Raw genomic sequence first — 20119 nt, 5'->3', positions numbered from 1 at the left:
CAGAAGTCCTTCGTCACAGTGTTCATACGACTGCTACAGTAATTGACTTTAATCCACACTAAATTGAAAGTTAAGGCACTCCATAAAAATGAAATCATTCCCTGCTTCAGTGGTGCTCTAAGCCCTTGTTGTTGCATGGGCAAAACCGAATTTAATGAATGTAATGTTTTTTTTATTCTTCCCTAAAGTGATATTGTACCCCAAAAAATCTTACAAAATAAGTCTGTGTTACTCCAGCCTCTTAAAGATAAGGTGATATGAAAACCACATCCGTCTCTCCATAATAATTTTAGTATTATTAGTTTTGCCCTGTAAGAAATGTGGTCATGCCATATGCCTTTCAGAAAATGCTGTAAAAAGCATAACTTTCAATGGCCCATTGTCAGTAGGTGGAGGTACAGCTTTGATAGTCTGTCAAGGCATAAGCTACACAGTGGTGTTGACCCCTGGTCCTGCAGATACATGATCCTTATAGATTCTTCTGATCAAGCAGTTAACTGATACTTTATAAAGTAATCACTTTAGCTGTTTGGCTGTGTGGTCTTCATTTTTTTCTGTTCTGGCCCCTCTTTGGGTGTATGATTTGGCTTTTTTGTTGGACTGTTTTGTAATAACTTAAAATTTATTTAAAAATGTTTGTTCCTTGCTTGCTGGCTAGGAGTGTTTTATAGTGTTACATTTAAAATCAGTTGTAATTATAGCATGTACCAGCCAGTACAAAAATCAGGATATAGAACCGTGCAGTACCATCATGTATAGTGTGTGTCCTGTTGGAGAAAACAGTTGCTCAACAAATGCAGTTTTTTGTGGTTTTATGAACGACTTCTGTAAGCTTCACAGCAGCTTGATTTTATTCAAGTTAGTGAGATCCCTCTCATCTCCTGCATACCTCTTGACTGAGGTGTTTGCCAGAGCTCAAGTCCAGGGTTTATAATTGCAATATTCACTGGAGGTTTCTGAGATACACGTATGATACATGTATACCCATGCACGTGCACAGACTCATAGAGGAACACGTACCCTTTTTTCATTTTGGTGCTGAGGTTGAGGATCTCTTGGCTGTTCCAGAATTGAAAAGGGGGCCTTTGGCCCTCATGACAGACGGCTGGCAGGCTTTGAGATTAGTCAGGGCACCATGTTGACTGTGTAGGCCCCAGATGTCAAGATATCTGATTTTCTTGTCAAATCTGTTTTTTTCCCCCTCAATGTGTAGGATTTAAAAAAAATATAAACTATATGTATTTGTATTAGACTGTTAACTGTTTGTGCCATGCAATCTACAATTTCAGTGTTTTTTTTTTTTGGAGTTTGGTTTGTTCTGACCAAGGGGCAATGATGAATGGAAGCTTGGCAATCTGGCTGATCCTCTTATCAGTTAGTGCTTAGTTAGGTCTGATGAGTGTGCTCTTTGTCTCTGACAGGATGATGAGGTGGTGCTCCAGTGTTCCGCCACCGTTCACAAGGAGCAGCAGAAGCTATGTCTGGCCGCCGAGGGCTTTGGAAACAGACTCTGCTTCTTGGAGTCTACCTCAAACTCCAAGGTAAGACCACTGATAACTCCTGACAAATATTACCTGTAAGTTTATGGGTAGACTGTGTGCACCAGAAAATATAGACTGCCTGTACCTCCGAAGTTGGAATACTGCTAATGACAAAATAAAGCCACCTCTACCTCAAAGTACCAATTGACTATAATCTCCAAGGTGAAACTCCTAGTGAATTGTAGCCCCAATGTTTGAAGAAAAGAACACCTCTGATTTCATGGAACCATGAGTGCCTACCCCTCCAGATATGTTAATTCCAAAACATACTCTGAGGTAGTCTACAGATGGGATGCACAGGCCCAGTACAGTTGAACTTGATTCACCGCTTGTGGACTTTTTGGTATCTAGTACATATCCCTCACATCAACTTCCAGTATATCACCAAATTTTCTCCTTCTAACCCTTTCATTATCAGGAATCTTCAAGCAAAAATCTCATTAATTCTGTTTCCATCACAAACACTGAACCTACAGAACCTGGACAGGCCATGGCCCCAATTTCAGAATTTCACTGGACATTTTTGCAGGATGATGCAGTACTCTTGAATAGTTTCAGATAATGAATGCCCTTTGGATTTCCTGTTATTACAAGGTGAGATCATTTCGGGGCAGTGGAAGGAATGTGCAAAATGTTGTTGTGCTACAGGAGCAAATGCTAATTATATTTTTTTCTGGGCAGCCAACCTGGTTTCAACCTGAATTTTCTGTGGACCTCATCTAAACAGACGTGTTCTGGAGAAGCTGCAGTGTGTGTTTCAAATTTGAAATGAAAACAGAGAAACTGCCTGAACCCCCCTGAGCTGTATTACCGAATGGTTTGATCCTCTCTGAAATGGAAGCTCCATGGTTCTGGCCTGGAGGATCAACTGTGCTCCCCTTTAGGGTCTGCACCAAACCAGCACTCATCTCCCAGGCAACACACCTTAGTGAGCTGGGCATGTCAGCGTGTGATTTGTTGTAGTTTGTCACCTGGCGGCTGCATGGTATACACGGACAGGTAGTAGTAAAGATCTGAGCTAAACACCAGATAACACAAATAACTGTACTTACCTGCAACACACTGTACTTACATTCAATATTAAATCTATATTCTGTATTAAATTGAAAAGGGAAAAGTGAATGAAGTATGGAAGTATAGTAAAAGACTAGGGCGACACATAGAGTATTGCCACACGAGCAAACCAAAGGGGTGATGCTCACTTCTATTTGTAAATGTTTTATTGGCACTGCAATCTCTCTTATCTTCTGAAGGAATCTTATTCACCCCCTCCATTTTTGGAATCCTACAGCACTGCGCCCAGATCCCTATAATGTAGATCATTCAAAAGAACAGAACAACCACCTACAAGTCTCGGTCCCACAGTAACCTGCTTTGTCATTAGGGTTATGATATGGAGTAAGAAGCTGTCATAGAGCTGTCCTTGTGAATATATGGGATGTATTGTTCAGATAAGCCATGCAAACGCTTTGGGCTTGTTTGGGTGATTTTAGGTCACACAGACACGACTTTTCTCTGACCTTTCTCTTCAGTCATTATCTGCTATATTGGTGGAGGCCTGTCACCACAACCTGCTTATTTCACAGTGGCTCGTTTCTGTTTGCCTGTTCGGGAGACCTGTCAAAGTACACGCTGGTGTCAAATCTAGTCTCAGGCAACAGCTGTTTCTAGTTCTTGGAAAATTGTGTTGGAAAATAGACTTTCCTGAAGCTATTTTCATCACCCTGATCTTAGAAATCAGTCAGAATTATTGAAAAGAAACTTTTAGGTTTGAGATATTTATTTTGTTCCTGCTTATTATTTTTAAATAGTTTCTTTTGCTAAACTAAAGCTATCTAGCACAGCGGATAATGGTGTAAGTCAGGCTTTTCAGGGCTTGCATTGCGATGTATAAAAATGCTGTGTAATGATGGGGACTGCTGTCAGGTGTGCAGAACTGACCCTGGCGTTGATAGACCTGAGAAACAGCGATGCCTTACTCAGCAGTATGAGTCAGGGAATAACTTCATAGTTTGACACTGAATACTTAATGGAAGAATAAAAAGTGTGTCTCACTGGCCAACGACTGATTTATTCCTGAGACGGGCCTGATCAATGCTGGCTCTGGCCCCTCTGTCATCTGACTCGCACTGCATGGGGTGGACTGAAGCACCTGATTGATGCACTGTCGTGTCTCTGTGGCCGGTGTCGTGTCCTGTAGAATGTTCCGCCGGACCTGTCGATCTGCACCTTCGTGCTGGAGCAGTCCCTGTCGGTCCGGGCCCTGCAGGAGATGCTGGCCAACACCGAGGAGAAAGCCGAAGGGGTGAGTAATCAAATGCCGATTCCACTTAATCGATGGTTGACAAATGGATTTATGTCCCTATGGAGCAAGGTGTATCAGTGTTGACTTGTTCTTCCCCTGCTCCCCCTCCCCCCCCCCTCCAGGGACCACCTTGAATGCTCTGGTGAGGAGGGGTAGGGGGTGTATTATCATGCTGAGATTTACATGACACATCAAACACAGGTGCTGGCAGTTTTTCTGAAGGAAAAGCGATTTGTTTTTCTTTTCTTCTCGAGTGAAGCGTCCAGGGGGATGCACGGCTCCCGTGTTCTGCGCTGTCCGCCGGGCGTCAGTTGTCTTGACAGTTCTGCGAGCAGACCGGAAAATCCCTGGCCCCTCGTTTGACCCCGAATTATGAGGCACAGCCCCAGAGAGAGGCAGGGAGCGCTCTCTGCAGAACTCAGATTTGCAGCACGACAGGCGCATCGTCGTTGCCTGAGAGGGGAAAGATGTTCGATCACTGTTTCAGGTCTGAGCTGTGAGCAGGTGCAGCCAGAAAATATATAAAGAATTGATCAGTGAACAGGTGCAACTCTTGTTCTCAGTAAAACATATGCAGATTGAATTTAATCCATCTCTATAAAAACCGTTGATGTTTCGGCCTTTGTGTCAGGTCTTCATCAGAATGCGTAAAACTCTAAAAGGGACAGACTACATATCATGAAGTTTAAATGGAGGCAGCTGACTGGAACCTGGCTGCAAAAAATAAATAAAAATAGAAGTTTGCTAAAATTATATCATGGATTGGGGGTTACTCAAATCGCAACTGTCAGAGTTGCTGCCATCCACGTGAAATTTTTTTGGTTTAAATCTTGACTTGAGGCTGTTCCTGTTCTCTGTTTTTTCTGGGAGAGGTGTTCCACAGTGACACTGAGTAAACAGAGAAAGAGATTCAGCGGCATCGCGCTCGCTTCTGTTCGTCTGAAGGCTTGCTGATGTAATCGCGGCGTGTCATCTGAACAGAGAGGGGGGCGGGGGGGAGCTGCCTTTCTCCGAAGGGCGAATAGCGTTTGCACTGTATGAATATCCCTCCTTTTTTCATGTCTTCCCCACAGCCCACAGCTTCATGTGTGTGGATATTAAGATAATGTCGGTTCCCTTACACAGTATACAAACCCATTCTCTCCCACATCCCTGCAGTTTATTGTCAGAAAAAAAAACCCAACTATGACTAATGATGTAATTAACCCGTGGTCAGCACCACAGACGTCCATACACAGTACACTGTTGCTTTGGAGGTTTGTTCTTTGTCCCCACCACATGATATCCAACATACAGTACAGTGTTGCTGTATCTTGGTATTGCACTTACATGTTTTCCTTTTTGTTTAACTGCATTGCAGGGGTTTGTGTCAGTGATGGCTGTCTTATGCTCAGGCAAGGCATTGCTGGACTGGACCTCAGTCATGCTTTTGCACCTTGCCTTGCATTTTAAAAGAATCTTTATTTATCTTTTATCTGTGAGTGGCGTCCGGTGATTAATTTCCATCCGAGATCCACAGCAGAGGTGAGGTGTCTTAATCGCAGATTCCAGCAAAGCCCTTGCTCTCCAGCCAGGGAAGCTCGTATAGAATGCTGCGTGCGCGATCTGTAATTACAGGCGGGCAGGCAGTAAATCCGGCTAGCGTCAGGCCAGATCCGCTATTAAAACCGGGCAAACGCCGATGCTCTTCCACACCTTCAGCCGGTGATGATGCTGTGTGTGCTACAGATGAGAGAATCGGCAATCACCCTGTTGTTTAGCTGAAGTGCACACTTTGGAGTGTGCCTGGCTGTTTTCTGTCCACAAAAGAAATGAAAAGGAAAGAAACAAGACTGTAAACTGTTAACAAATATGTGGCTTTTACAGAATTTACAGCTAAGGTGCATTTGTTCTCCACCCTGGAGGTGCGTGTGTTTGCACTGCTGCATAATGATTGGATTGCACAGGGGGCTGGGGGGGATGGGTTGTGGGGGCTAGGACAGAGAGAGAGAAATTCTGAAAACCGGAGATAGAGAGGCAGTATAAAGTGTCCTATTTCATTTGTAAGCGGAGCACATTTGTGGGAAGCGTAGAGAGAGAGAGAGAGAGTGAGAAAGAAAGAGCGAGAGAGCAGAGGGAGACAGAGTGAGAGAGAGAGATCTAAAGGAATATAGAAGGCTTGAGATGAGTAAACCACTGGAAGGTAAGCCACACACACATAGAACAGAGAGGGGTCAAATGTGCTTATGCCTACAGCTCAGCTCTATAGGCTGGACCTGGGTAATATTAGGTGTGCCTGTATGAGGAGTGAGTCAGAAAATCACAGATAAAAGATGAAAGAATCTTTTTATTTTTTTGTCAGTTTAATCAGATTTAAAATGGACAGTTGAAATGAGATCACTACGTGTAATCCTACACACGGTGAGGCGGAAAGCTCATGCAGTGAGACGAGTGTACCTAATAACGCGTCATCCTTTGCACATGTACATGCAATCTACGTTTCATGCCAAGCGCTAGAAACAACCGCGGCGCTTGCGACTGTGGAGGCCCGAGGGCCAATCAGAGCACTCAGATTCAGCCTACGACCGACAAAAAAAAGAGATAAAAGGACGTGGTTTGCTAACGCCGAGCGACGAGCGTGGTTGGGGAGGTCTGCTGCCAGGCGGTGAGCTCCAGGACACCCACCTCCCTCGTTTCGCCGCTGCCGTGCTTCTCGTCCTCCAGCCGTGGTGGGCCGCTCCCAGCTGCCTGGCCTTGCGTGCCTCTTACTGTACGCCGTGAAGCACATAACGCACTCTCATGCCTCCAATTATGTAAGGAGATAAGAGCTCTCACTTACTTATTCATTTGATGAAGGAGCCAACACCCTGGCGCTGGCAGGGATTGGGAAAGAAGTTGTTGTAGACTTCAATATGGCCTGGATGGCAGCGCGCTAAATAATGTCTGAGTATTGGACCGCTACACTTTGTTTATTCCCAATCATTGATTAATCACTGTAATACAAGTAGTGATGTAGCAGCGTTGAGATACATTTTTGGTGTTAAGTATTCTCAGTCTTATTTTAGTAGTCATTTATTCTGGTGCTATTATGCAACACTATCAGAATTTGTTAACCAGGTTCTATTAATAAACTGATTCCAGTAATAAGCAGTGCAAAATATTTCGCTTTGTATTAGAGTGTGCTGCTCAAGTGTAGTTCACCCTGTTCATTAATCGTTTCAGGGTGTTTTGTACTGAATTGAATTTACTGAAATGATTTCGATTGCGGCCTGAAATCAGGTTGGACAATAACGTGCCAGCTAAATGTTCTGGCGATGTAACTGGAATGTTTTATCGGAGTTATAAGTTAAACATTGCCACTATGTGCCAGCGACATTGTGGGAAAATTTTGTATTAGCTGGGATGCTGGCGGCATGCAAAGTGAGAGCATTAATAAAATATAATACTCTGTATGTTCAGAGGCTGAAGATGCAGTGCTCCATGTTACAACAGTACAGGGCTGGCTGGCCTTAAAGGTGAAATAATGTTGGTTATTAACGGATAACTAAGTAATTATATTTCAGTGCCAGACATGCTAAGCAATTATGGGCATGGAATGAACAAACATTTTTACTCATTAGTAGTGACAGCTGGTTTGAGTGGCCAAAGTGTAGCCATGCTATGAAAGATGAATGAGATTCCCGTGCTAATGCAAAACAACAACTAGGATCTGTGGCTTCTGTCTTGAACAGAAAGAGATAAAGTGTGTACACTGTACTATCTGAACTGCTCTACTGAACTCTCCGTGTAATAGGCCCTGGATGGATGAGGGATGGAGGAGAATGAGCTCGTGCAATGTTGTGGACTCATTGCTAATTAGCAAAATCCAGATAGACTCTGACTAACAGGCCTTCCAGGCTATGCTCACATTTTACTGTAGTCAACAGTGTTTTTGGCACCACCCTAGCTGGTGCTATGCATCTTCTAAATTTTGTGCATTTTTTTCCCACCTCATCAGGGTTAGAATCTATGAAGAGCTCATAGACCCACCCCCACAAATTGTGGTGTTATACAATTTTGAGTGTGGAAGCACAATATGGTAATTCCAGTGGTCTTAAAGGACATGTTGCTAGAATTGGCAGAACTGTGTAAAGTAAAGTGTCTTGACCATCGGCCCCATTAATACTTGTTTTTTATTTAATGGAGGTAGGGTCAAGCATTGGGGGGGGGGGGGGGGGGGGGGAGGGTTATTGCTTTTTGAAAACCTCTTTGAACACTTCTCCATATCCTCTTGACTGAAGACAGTTACGGTCTTTTACATTATACTAATAATAATACTAGTTTCTTGGATGACAAAAACATGTTGTTATGAAAATATTTTCAAAAATCTTCTTTTTTTCATAGTAGACTATATGCTTATTGAGTTTAAGACAACAGACAAGAGAAAATGATTGTTGAGTTTTTGGAGGGTATGGCCACCTAGGCAGCTATGCCATTTTGAGATTGAATCTTCACAAAATTTCAGAAACAATATTATTAATCATGAGTGTTATTAGTTCAAACTGTGCAGTATCAACTGCACACCTCCTCATCCATCGGTCAGAGGAACAAGCACCACTCCTGCTTGTGAAAGCCTTTACTGGACCACTGCATGCCTCCACTTCCTTTTCCAGTTTGTATACGCTGAAGAGCACCAACAACATTCTGAACTGCTGTGATTTCTCTCCACTCCGGCATGTTCAGCAATTTCCATCTCGTTTTTGTTTTGTTTTTTTCTGAGATGTTTTTCAGCGCAAGTTAAGGCAACTTACTTTTCCTCCTCTCTCTACCTTTCATTTCCACAGCAAGTTGATGTGGAAAAATGGGTATGTTTGCCTATCTTCACCTGGTCCACCCGGTTCTCCACCTTCACCCATCCAGCATTTAGGGCTCATTCCCGCTTGTGTTCCAACATTTTAACTCTTTTTGGGCAATATTCTGAAGACACTGGGCTGTATGCTAATTTCACACACAACAAAAGGCCATACGCGAAGAGACATGCATGTGTACAAAAACACATTCATTTACATTTTAGGCATTCAGCAGACACTTTTATCCAGAGCGACTGACACTTACACATCATTTTTACATACCATCCATTCATACAGCTGGATATTTGGTTAAGTACTTTACTCAAGGATGCAATAACAGTAAACCAACAATATTAGAGTTGTAATCCCATTTGCCTAACCATTACGCTACACTGCCATATACAGTAAACACACCCAACACTCACATACACACAAGGCACTGGCGTACACATATGTCACTATGTATGCACGCATGCACACATTCACGCACGCACGCACGCACACACACACACAATAGTGCAATAGATTTGATATATGTATCACAATATGAACACTGTTGTGTTAAGGTCATGTGTTGTACAGTATGAGCTGTTATATTATTGCCTTACTGTATTGTGAACACATTCTTTGTAGACAATTTGTAATAGATCTCAAATTTTTGTTGAGAATTTATTACATATTTCTTGAACAAGAACAGGATGATTTGACTGTCATGACTGAAGAATGTTGCCCATATATATGTACATTAAATCCATACCTTGTAATTGTGTGAAATTGCAAGACCCTTCATTGACGAATTGAAACCGTAGTTAGATTTCCAGAAGCATCACATCTCAGATGTCTCAGAGGTGTGAGGTCTATAGGAGGAGCTGAATATGAAAAGAGCAAGGAGCAGAGACACTCATTCATTTTACCATTTGGACTTAATGTCAGTTCAATCATTAACACCATTTCAGTCATGCTTTAATAATTACTAATTATTTTAAAATTCACCTTTACATTTCAGTTCAGTCTATCCCTACTTCCCAAGTTCATACTGTTTCAAAAACTGGAAAAACAAAAAAACAACTCTGTCCAAAGGGCTCTCACAAGCTAGAAAGAACAAGGTTAAACTTCCATACCTTTGGTAAAGCCGTAAGAAGCCTGTTTGCATGAGTGTTGGTATACTGAGAGATAGAACATACAGCAGATAGTGGACAAAACACTATCTACTGTATTTTAAAATATCCCCTCAACATTTTAAATAGGATATTATAATGTTGAATATTATAATATACAGTATCAGGATATTCATTAATTCATATATCTGATGGTGTTTTCCTCTCCTTTCTATGCTTGGGTTTTTCCTGTTATTAGATTATTGTGTCTTACAGCGCCAAAAATTTTGAAACTTTTTTGAAATTTTAAAAATATCCCCTCAACATTAAAAATAGGATATGAATTAAGACACTATATCTGGATGGCGTTTGGTGTAGCGTACCCCCACGGTTTGTAATCAGCTAGGACTCTGGGATGGTACATGATTGGCCTCGTCTTCACCAAAGGAGGGAGGGTTATGTTTGCGGGGTGTCCTTGAGTTCATTACAAAACAGTAGCTCCTCTGGTCGATCGGAGGCCCGCGGTCTGCCTGCCTCACCTGTTCATGAGGCTAGGTCCTCCTGTCCTCCTGTGGCACAGCTGATGGACTGCAGTGTGAAAAGAAGAGGCCGTTGGTGTCACAATTTGATGTTATAGCACCAAATTTGATGTTACAGCAATAAGGTTGGCCTGCCTGTACACCTCGGCTAATCAGGTTTGAGAGAAAAAGAAATGGGATACAAATGGAGCAGAAAATAAATGAAGTGAGACTGTAAAAGTCTGAGGATGGTCTAATTCAAGGACAAAGAAATGTTCAGTTTGGGAAATGCTCCGATCTTTTGTGTGTTTGAAATAAAATTGCTGATAGATTAGCATTTAGTTCAATGTAGCAGAATTTATAAAAAGCCATTGTAACCTCTGAAGCCTGAAGACTTTCTCATCAAATGCACTGTAACATTATGCCCCTTGCTCTTTAGTATTGAGTCCCCAAATTCCTTATGTGGTTAAATGCAATGTATAATGCCTAATGATCACATCCATGCTGTAAACGTGCATGTACACGAAGCAGTTGCTACCGTGTTTCTTCAGTACATCCATTTATTTGGCTTTCCTACGTATTCAGCTGTTTGTTTTACCTTGTGTCCCTTGTATACATGTTGTTCTGACAAACAAGTTTGTGTGTCTGGTTGTCCTTTCTCGTCTAGCTACAGTACCAATTATGGGTTCCGAAAAAGAGAACAATGTACCTTTTATCCACCCTACCTTTAATCTGTACTGTGTGATGGAGTTGGGCGATATAGTGATGGATTGACACAGTCATAACAGAAAACTAATATCAGCTCATGGCTTTGTTTTATTGCCTTGTGTTAAGAGGAAGTAGTATCCAAACAGCTTGGGTAGGAAAGGGTAGATTGAGCTGTACTTTTGAGAATACAGAGACAAACTACTGTCTCTCACGAATACCATTTCCCTGAAAGATCAAGACTGTTAGCCTTCTTATGACATTAGCAGCTGACTGATCCGTGTACACAAACTGACTGTTTCTGTTTTTTGTTCTAAACTGATTTTAGCCTGTTGATGTAGCCAATGTCGTTATATGATTTTAATGTCAGATCTTGCGATTTTTTTAGTTTAGAACTTTTTATTGACATTTTCACCAGTGTACATCAGCTTGGTGGGGGGAAGAGAGGACTTGATACACAGGGATAAAAGCCACTCCAAAGCAGTAATGCGTTTTTTAAAGAAAGTGAATTCTTTCAATTCTTTTTTTCCTGTGACAATAATCTTGCTTCCCTCTTCTCTCCTTTCGCCACACGCGCAGAAATTTATGATGAAGGTAAGTCTTCTGAGTGGCTGTGTTTGCTTTGTCACACTATATCTGTGGTGCACTCACTTCCTGCCCCCCCAAACCCCCCATACGCCCCCCCCCCCACCCCCCACCGACCCCCCTCCCCAACCTTCCCATTTGTGTCACAGCTGTAAGTGGAACCTGTCGTAGGATCATTGCGATGTGGCGGCGCCACCGCATTTACCTGATCACCGCCGTCTGTAATTGGCAGCCCCTGTCCCCTTCACAATCAGCGGCCTGGCAAATTGGGTAGAACGCCGTGCGCCTCGCAGATTGACTCTGTCCACCCGAGAATTCGCGGATCTGCTCGGCACGGCGCTTAATTGCAGAGCGTGTCGCGCCGATGTTTGCCGCCATGTCAGACCGGGAAACACGGGCGGGTCGTTCGCGCGCGTTTGATCTTCGCCGCGTCGCGCTTCGGGAGCGTGAATATTTAACGGCTCGTCGACGGGGAGGCGTCAGATGTGGGGCGCACGTGGGCCCTCAGGCGACGGGGCGCTCTTAAAACTACAAACCGTCACCCTGACGCGGAGCCAGCTCTCTTTCTTGCCACAACGCAGGGATCGTAAACTCGACTTTGCCCTCAATCTCATATTGCAACGACAACAATCAGCACAATGCCGAATCACCTTACATATTCAATTGCATTTGTTTATTTGCCAGAGACTTAGTTCCAAAGCAGCTTCCAAGACCATTATGGTAAAGAGCCCCACGTGCAGAGCAAGCTGACGGTATAGACGTTTAGTGCAAAGCTGATCAGACCCAGTCGATCTTCAAGCGAGTGAAATAGGATATCAAGTGCTCAAATACATTACACAACGCTGTTAATGCTAATCACGCACAGTGTAACAATGAAAACTGTGGGTCTGGCGGAAGGCGTGTTCATTCGACCTCCCTGAACACTGAATTTGAAGGTGAGGAATTGGACTTCTGAAATCCAGGCATCGTTGGGATTTTAGCGATAACGGTTCATATCCAGAGAATCCTGATCACAGGCACAATCAATATGTAGCCACTTCGAATAACGCCTGCATTTGATGAAGATGTTAAACAGAGTAGGGTCATTCAATTGATGAGAATAATTTGATTAACTGCCTCTCGACCACCAGTAGTATGTTAGTAATGGGAACATTAAGGTCCAAATTTGGTTGTCGTGTTGAATTACTGTTGCCATTACCGTGGATAGAGAAATTCTGTACCTGGGATCTGTGATTTAATGGATCATAGAGTGATCAATTAAAATACACTGTCACATGCCTAATGGATTTTTGTGTTACTCTAAACTGGTGCATCTTGTTTCTCTGCATCTCTAAGATGAAGTGAAATAAGTGCTGTAAACACAAAAAAGTGTGTCCTCAATTTACAGAAAATTTACATTTGGGTCAAGCCAAGGACGAGCGGCTAGGTACATGTCAGCCAAGGCCAAATTCAGTGACATTGCTTTTACCACTGCCACTGCCAAAGACGTGACTGATGCTATGTTTCCTCAATCTTAGCCAGCCTTTACAGTCTGATGAAAAAGTCAATCATATAAAGCTTTTTTTTCTGTGTGACTCAGCATCTGTAACTTATAGCTCAGGATCACAGTCTGCAGCCTAAAGCCTTTTTGCAATTTGGCGCTGAACTTATTTGTTAGATTGAAGTTAATTAGCTCTCTGTTTATTGCAATACCGGCTCTCTGATATTTGCATACAGCTTTGAAGTCTCACCATGCATTTTAAACGTGCCGTGGAATCAGCTTCGGTCTATCACCAGCTTTGAGTCAATGACCTGGAATGGCATGCTTGAAAGTGAACACGGATCAACTGTTAAAACGATGCTGCACATGACTGGAACGCAGGACCCGTGTCTGCGATTTTTTTGACGAAACACGAGAACGAAATGCGTGTAGGTTCCTGCCATGAAAGCAGATGGTAAACATGCGAGCGTTTCATCCTCCAGCAAAATCGCAGATTTATTGACCTAATCCACAGCCAGGAAAATCAATGTTTAATGTTTATCGTTATTAACCTGAAGTTGAAAACAAATGTCCCCCGTGCTATCGATCCTTGGCTCACGTCTGACCCGAACTAAGCCTTGCATAAATTGTCACTGCATTTCAACATAAATTTCATTTGAATTATTTGAGATTTTGCTGGCTTATTGATTTTTATTTTTTATCGCTATCTCATGCCCTGCAAGTCACCTTGTATGAGACTATTGGCTGTGAAAAACACTGACATGATATATCATGTAGATATACAACCGCATTGACTGTTGCACATTGTTAATACATAGCATTACGCGATGTCACACAGCATTACATTGCATTGCGTGCCGTAACATGGCCTTGTTTAGGTTCAGACTGTCGTTCCCTGCTCTGTTCTCAGACGGCCCAGGGAGGGGGACACCGTACCCTGCTCTACGGACACGCGGTGCTGCTACGACACTCCTACAGTGGGATGGTGAGTCCTCTCTGGCCCCCGAAAATCATCCTCCTGTCTGATTTCCACACATACAGTACAGTAAGGCACAGTAAAATAATTCAACTTCAACTCTAACAGAGTTTATGTGAGTCCAGTGGGGACATTTAACACTGAACATTTTACTGAATACACAGGACAATAATGCTTTCTATTTCCTTCTCCTGTGCACACTTTGATGTAGGTCATGTATATTGGTAGTCCCTTCAAGTACTGATTTTAGGTTTGCAAATAAAGAGACAGCCATATCAGTAAAATCCCATAGCTTTAACTGAGTAATTATTCTGGCTCAGGCTTGTGTAGAAATGATACAAGTTTGCTGAACAGTACAATCGGAAAGTTGCCTGTCTACGTCATAATGTGGCTCATCCTGTTCGTCTGAAAAGGGGCTGCCCAGCCCTGGTGCTGGAGGGCTGCAGGGTCTGCTGGTTTTTGTTGTTAGTCACTTAATTGATCAATTAAAACAGCTGATTACACAACGAGCTTATCTCAGCTGGGCTTTTGGGCCTGACTCTGAATTGGTGGCTGAATTTAATGTGAAAACAAAAACCAGCAAACCCTGTGGCCCTCCAGGGCCAAGGTTGCGGCGCTCTGGTCTAGAGCCTTGGTTTTAATGAGCTCCCTGCTGTGGACAGACCGTTAATATGTAAAGATAGTTCTCTCTCTTTGTTATCTGCTTCCCAGTTGCTCATATTTAATAGCGCTAGATGTTCATTACCAGGATGTGAAAATTTATAGCAATATTTTTGTTGTTTATAGTGGGTCAGTCATATGTACTTACTATATTTTGTTTTTATATTTGTTTTTTATGCAGTATTTGTATTAATGTTCAGCTGAAATAATCTATTTGACTGGTATGCAAAAGGGAATTGGAAATTAAATATTTGGCAATACTTGTCATCCTTCCAGTACCTTTGCTGTTTGTCCACTTCGCGATCTTCAACCGATAAACTGGCATTTGATGTTGGGCTTCAAGAAGATACAACAGGTAGGTTTTCTCTCTGACAAATAATATCTAACACAAGGAAACTTCTACATATATATATTATATTTTGGATGCCTTAGCATACTGTTCCATTTTGGAGTGGTTAGATTTTCTAAGGGCTATACTGGTAACATTTATAACAGGAATATTTGAATATTTTAATTTAACTTTTGCCAGTTTTGATTATAAGTGCCCCTAGCACACGTTGGCACTCGCTGTGTGATTGGGCTGCATTTGGTGACAGTGCTGGTGACCTTTTCTGACCCCAATCATAAGAAGCAGACAGCCAGTCTCTGGGGCCTGGAGCTGGGTCTTCATTCCAGGCACATGTATAACCAGGCAACTCTAGGGTCTGTGTGTTTGTGCTTGTGTGAGCGGGCGAGTCTGGGTGTGTGTGAGTGTGTGCGTGCGTGTGCATGTGTGTGTGAGTGTGTGTGTGTGTGTGCGTGTGCATGTGCACGTGTCCATGTGTGCGTGCGTGTGTGTCTGTGCGCGCATGTGTGCGTGTGTGAGTGAGTTAGTGTGGGTGTGTGAGTGTGTGTGCATGCATGTGCATGTGTGTGTGTGTGTGTGCGTGTGCATGTGCACGTGTCCATGTGCACGTGCGTGTGTGTGTGTGTGTGCATGTGTCCATGTGCGCGTGCGTGTGTGTGTGTGTGCATGTGTCCATGTGCGTGTGCGTGTGTGTCTGTGCGTGCATATGTGAGTGTGCATGCGCGTGTGTTTGTGCGTGTGCATGCGTGTGCGCCTGTGTTTGCGTACACATTGTGCTCCCTTGGGAGTGCTAATCTGCTCTCCTGCTGATTGTTATTGTGTCTGACTCCCCGGCGTTTTGTCTCTCCTTGGTGTCGTGTGAGTGCCCGTGCTGAAAAAATATCCCAAAAGACACCAATGCAATGCATGTGCAAATGTATGTAAGACTACACTATGAGAAAATAGTCAAAAACTAACTGCTGGGTGACTCATCCTGTTCAGACATTTGGTTCCAGTGTAATGGATGCACCCCATGGTCTGCTATTAAAACCTCACCGTGCCAAATGTGGGTGGCAGCCCCCCCAGGGTGGGGCACAGATTGCCACAGCATCGCTCGGGGGAGAGAGGGGTGGAGGGCTGCAGTCGCACTGCACAAGAATATCTCCTCTGGTCTGATCGGGTGCCTACGGTCTCCCTGCAGCTGGCTGTACAGGATCTGTGCTCCTCAGATTCAGTGACTGTCACCCTAGTGGTGGACTGTGGAGTGAGAGGAGGAGCTGGCTGGCAGGGCACTTCTACAAAAAAGTCTGTCTTAACAAGTGTTTTAGTCTTGTAGTAAGATTTACATTTTTTTTGTTGTAAGTTGTAAGTTATCGTTTGCTTGACAAGTGAAATTTTCCTGACGCCATTGGCAAAACTGTCTCACCTCATTGGTGATATTTTTTGTCTTGTTTAGCAAAAAAGCAGTAGAAATAAGATTTGAAGTCTAAAATGCTTGTTGACTTGAGTCTGATTTATGTTTCGGTTTATGCAGTGACTATTCAGAGGAGAGCGCATAGCTTGTCTCTGGTGGGGAATGCTGCACCGATGAGAGAGGGCTAGAAATGCAGTTGGGCGTTACCCTGGCGAAAAAGTACAAACTGTGCTGTTTGAATCTGATCGCTTTGCCCACTCCAGGTGAAGCCTGCTGGTGGACCATCCACCCCGCCTCCAAGCAGAGGTCAGAGGGCGAGAAGGTGCGTGTCGGGGATGACCTCATCCTGGTCAGCGTCTCCTCCGAACGGTACCTGGTGAGTCGACTGAAGGAAGCCCGTCAGCAACCACTGGGCCTCAAGAAACAGTAGATAGTAGTAGTGTAGTGTAGCTTCATGTTCTCTGCTGTCAGACCAATATAGGTGGCTATCCACCGTTCTGCAGGTCCTGGACTCTGATTTATAATGATTGCTGCTGTGACATTAAGCAGGGTGAGCTTGGGCCACCGTGCGTGGCACATAATTAGGCTGCCTTTGGGCGTGGGAACCTTCTTTTCTCCAACGGCTGAGTTCCAGGGCGAGACAAGACGAGAACGGGGCGGCGAATTTAATAGGAATGGGGAAATTGCGCTCGATGGAAATACTTCAGATCCGGTCGAGGAGAAGCAAAACAATAACAGCGGCGAGGCGGTAGACAGCCTTATCAAGGACGCGTGTCAAGTGTGAAATTGTGTTATAGTAGGGATCTGACGGTGCATTTTATGCTGAGTTCCGTCTTGTCCCAACTTAATGAGAAACGTGTAGTCGTGATGAATTTGCATCAGTCATTACCCTGTGAGGGGACCCCTGTGAAGTGCCATTACTCACGTGGGAAAGGAGCGCGTTAAATCCGGAGGAATCGCTGTCATGAATGCCCCCCATACCCCCCCCCCCCCCTCACCGTCATGACAGCGGGCCGCCCAATGAGGTCTGCTCCGTTATTTTCCCAGCATCTATCATATGGGAACGGGAGCCTGCACGTGGACGCTGCCTTCCAGCAGACCCTCTGGAGCGTGGCGCCCATCTGCTCCGGGAGCGAAGTGGCACAAGGTTAGCGCCCGTCTCACGCCACCCGCAGAGACCTCACGGCCTTCCTCAGGAACTCCCCCCACCCTCAAGCTCTCCTCCACCATCATACACTACTCCATCCTCAGGGACTCCCCCACCCTCAAGCTCTCCTCCACCATCATACACTACTCCATCCTCACACGCTACGTCACCCTCAGACACTCCCCTATCCTCGGGAACTCTCCTCCACCCTCAAACACTACTCCATTCTCAAACGCTCCTCCACCCTCAGACTCTACTCCACCATCATACACTACTCCATCCTCAGGGACTCCCCCACCCTCAAGCTCTCCTCCACCCTCAGACTCTACTCCACCATTAATCTCTCCTCCATCCTCAAGCACTTCTCCGCCCTCAAACACTGCTCCATCCTCAAACACTCCTTCACCCTCAAACTTTCCTCCACCCGCAAACACTCCTCCACCCTCAGACACTACTCCATCCTCACACACTCCTCCATCCTCAAGCTCTCCTCCTTCCTCAAACTCTCCTCCATTCTAAAAAACTTCTCCATTCTCTGCACAGACACCAGCCCAAATGTGCTTTCTGAAAGTGACCTCTTTTGTGTTGTCAAAGCTTCAGGATGATCATGATAACACACAAACAGATACACAAGTAAGTGTTTAGCAAGGGTTTGAGTGAGAAATCAAATGTTCGGCACATTGATGGATTCTTCCTCCCCTACAGGGTACCTGATAGGTGGGGATGTCCTGCGGCTGCTCCACGGACACATGGACGAGTGTCTGACTGTCCCGTCCGGAGAGCACGGGGAGGAGCAACGCAGGTGAGTGACAGGGGCCGGAATTCTGTGAGAACGGTCTTCCTTCCCTTTTTCGGCCTCTACGGTTTTTAGTAGTGTTTAGTAGTATGTGGGGTGGATTAATGGAAGGTTTAACAACCTTTTTTATAATAATTTTTACATTTATATAATGTTTTACATTTTTTTATTTTTGAAAATTAAAATTTTAATCTGTTCTATACAAAATACGAGGAGCACACACACATCTATAGTGTATGACTGCGTGTGTATGTTTATGTTTATGAATATCAAAATGTATATTGTGTAAATATAAATAATCTAAATAAAGCTGGAGGCATATTTACCAAAAGCAATGCAAGGAGGGTATTCTACGTTGCCTGTGCTTACAACATCAGAGTCCAACTCAAGTTTGAACCTGCAGCCGCATTGTTAATCATTTACAGATGGCCAGTCATCATACTGACGAACATACCCTGCCATTCAATGTGCATTTGTTCTCACAATTGTATACAAGTGTTGATTCTTTTCTTCAGTTTGGTGAGTTCAAGTTAGGAAAAAACAAAAAACAGTTACAATTGAAATAAATTTTAAATTAGGATAAGGGCAAACAGAGCTGGCTCTAGGAGGCCTTAAACAAGAATGTTGTCGGAAGCAAACCCGGACTGGGGGGTTGCCAGAAGCGATCATGGATCGGGGAACTGATGAACACGTAAATTACCGAACAATTAAAATGTGTTCCAAGACTCATTTCAAAACTTGAATTGTGTGGCCCGGGGATGGTTGTGAGAGTGTTTATTCCAGTAGCTGGGTCTGAGGGAAAATGCTGATTGAACTGGAGACCGAGCTCATTCTACTGCAGGGACTGACGATATGACTACTTAACAATGGAATCATGGTCTCACACTGTTGTGTACAGCGGCATAAACTGTGCTTAACAGATTCAGAAGATGATGAATTGGATTGTCCTGCAAGGTAAAATTAAAAGATGAAATCAGTTGTTTGAGAAAAATCAGTAATACTGGTGCTCACCTCAGTTTTATCAGGGACAGTTTTAGCAGAGACTGTTCAGGTGCTAGCATTAGTCATGATGCTCATAGAAATTAATTGTAGCAACAATTAGCAAATGTTCCATTCATTGTGAATGGCTGTGCTAAGGATTATGGGTAATTTTATTATTTAAAGGAGTGATCAGCTTGTTACCGACCGAAAATAATTAATAGGAGTCAATTGGGAACTTATGAAATGCTAAGCTAGCGCTACTGAATGACTGCCTATAAATCACCCAGCTGCTAATGGTTGCTGGTGTTGTGGCTCACTGCTATTAGGGAATAAGGAACAGTGAGGCTCGCCGTGGCAGTGAACTTAGCCGCCCTCTGCAGTGGACGTTGGCCGCGTGCCCAGAATCGGCCGGCGGGGATCGGAGCCTGCCGCGGTTTGCGCACATCCCCTCTTCTGCACGCGGGCATTAGCGGGATCTCTGCTCCCGTCCCACCGTCCCGGCCGCGTCTCATAACCGCGACCACTGCTTTCAAACCGGCGGCGCTGGTCGTTTGCATAGATCTCACGTCTCGTACAGCAGGCGTGAGACCCGTGCACTGAGGAACGATCTCAAATTAGTTTAAATCTAATTACTTTAAATTGAAGCAGCCGTCCTACCTTTTCTTTTCTTCACGCGTCCGGAGTTTAGAAAATTGAGGAAATCAAGTTCTGTGACGTCATGTGACCGGGCTGATTTGTCTGGAGTGCGGTTGGTTCTGCCTTCCAGGCACATGACTGTGCC

At 44.0% G+C, this 20119-nt stretch overlaps 1 protein-coding gene across 8 annotated transcripts in view; it reads left to right on the top strand.

Moving 5' to 3' along the window:
• Nucleotides 1-20119, top strand: part of ryr2a (ryanodine receptor 2a (cardiac)) — a 162603-nt gene that overhangs the window by 55761 nt on the left and 86723 nt on the right. For 6 of the 8 annotated variants that reach the window (XR_004763988.1, XM_035404657.1, XM_035404656.1 and 3 more), the window contains exons 2-10: nucleotides 1422-1541; nucleotides 3742-3846; nucleotides 8649-8669; nucleotides 11554-11568; nucleotides 13950-14024; nucleotides 14952-15030; nucleotides 16678-16790; nucleotides 17462-17561; nucleotides 18267-18363. Coding sequence is in view for 7 of the 8 variants with exons in the window: in XM_035404657.1 (XP_035260548.1) it covers nucleotides 1422-1541; nucleotides 3742-3846; nucleotides 8649-8669; nucleotides 11554-11568; nucleotides 13950-14024; nucleotides 14952-15030; nucleotides 16678-16790; nucleotides 17462-17561; nucleotides 18267-18363 (725 nt within the window). In the remaining variant the exon portion in view is untranslated. The remainder of the gene's footprint in view (nucleotides 1-1421; nucleotides 1542-3741; nucleotides 3847-8648; nucleotides 8670-11553; nucleotides 11569-13949; nucleotides 14025-14951; nucleotides 15031-16677; nucleotides 16791-17461; nucleotides 17562-18266; nucleotides 18364-20119) is intronic. The other 2 variants (XM_035404659.1, XM_035404655.1) reach the window with 1 other exon arrangement.

The sequence above is a fragment of the Anguilla anguilla genome, chromosome 2, assembly GCF_013347855.1.
Source record: "Anguilla anguilla isolate fAngAng1 chromosome 2, fAngAng1.pri, whole genome shotgun sequence".
Taxonomy (NCBI): Eukaryota; Metazoa; Chordata; class Actinopteri; order Anguilliformes; family Anguillidae; genus Anguilla; species Anguilla anguilla.
Note: the sequence above shows the minus strand (reverse complement) of the source record. Positions and strands in the feature narration are given on the sequence as shown.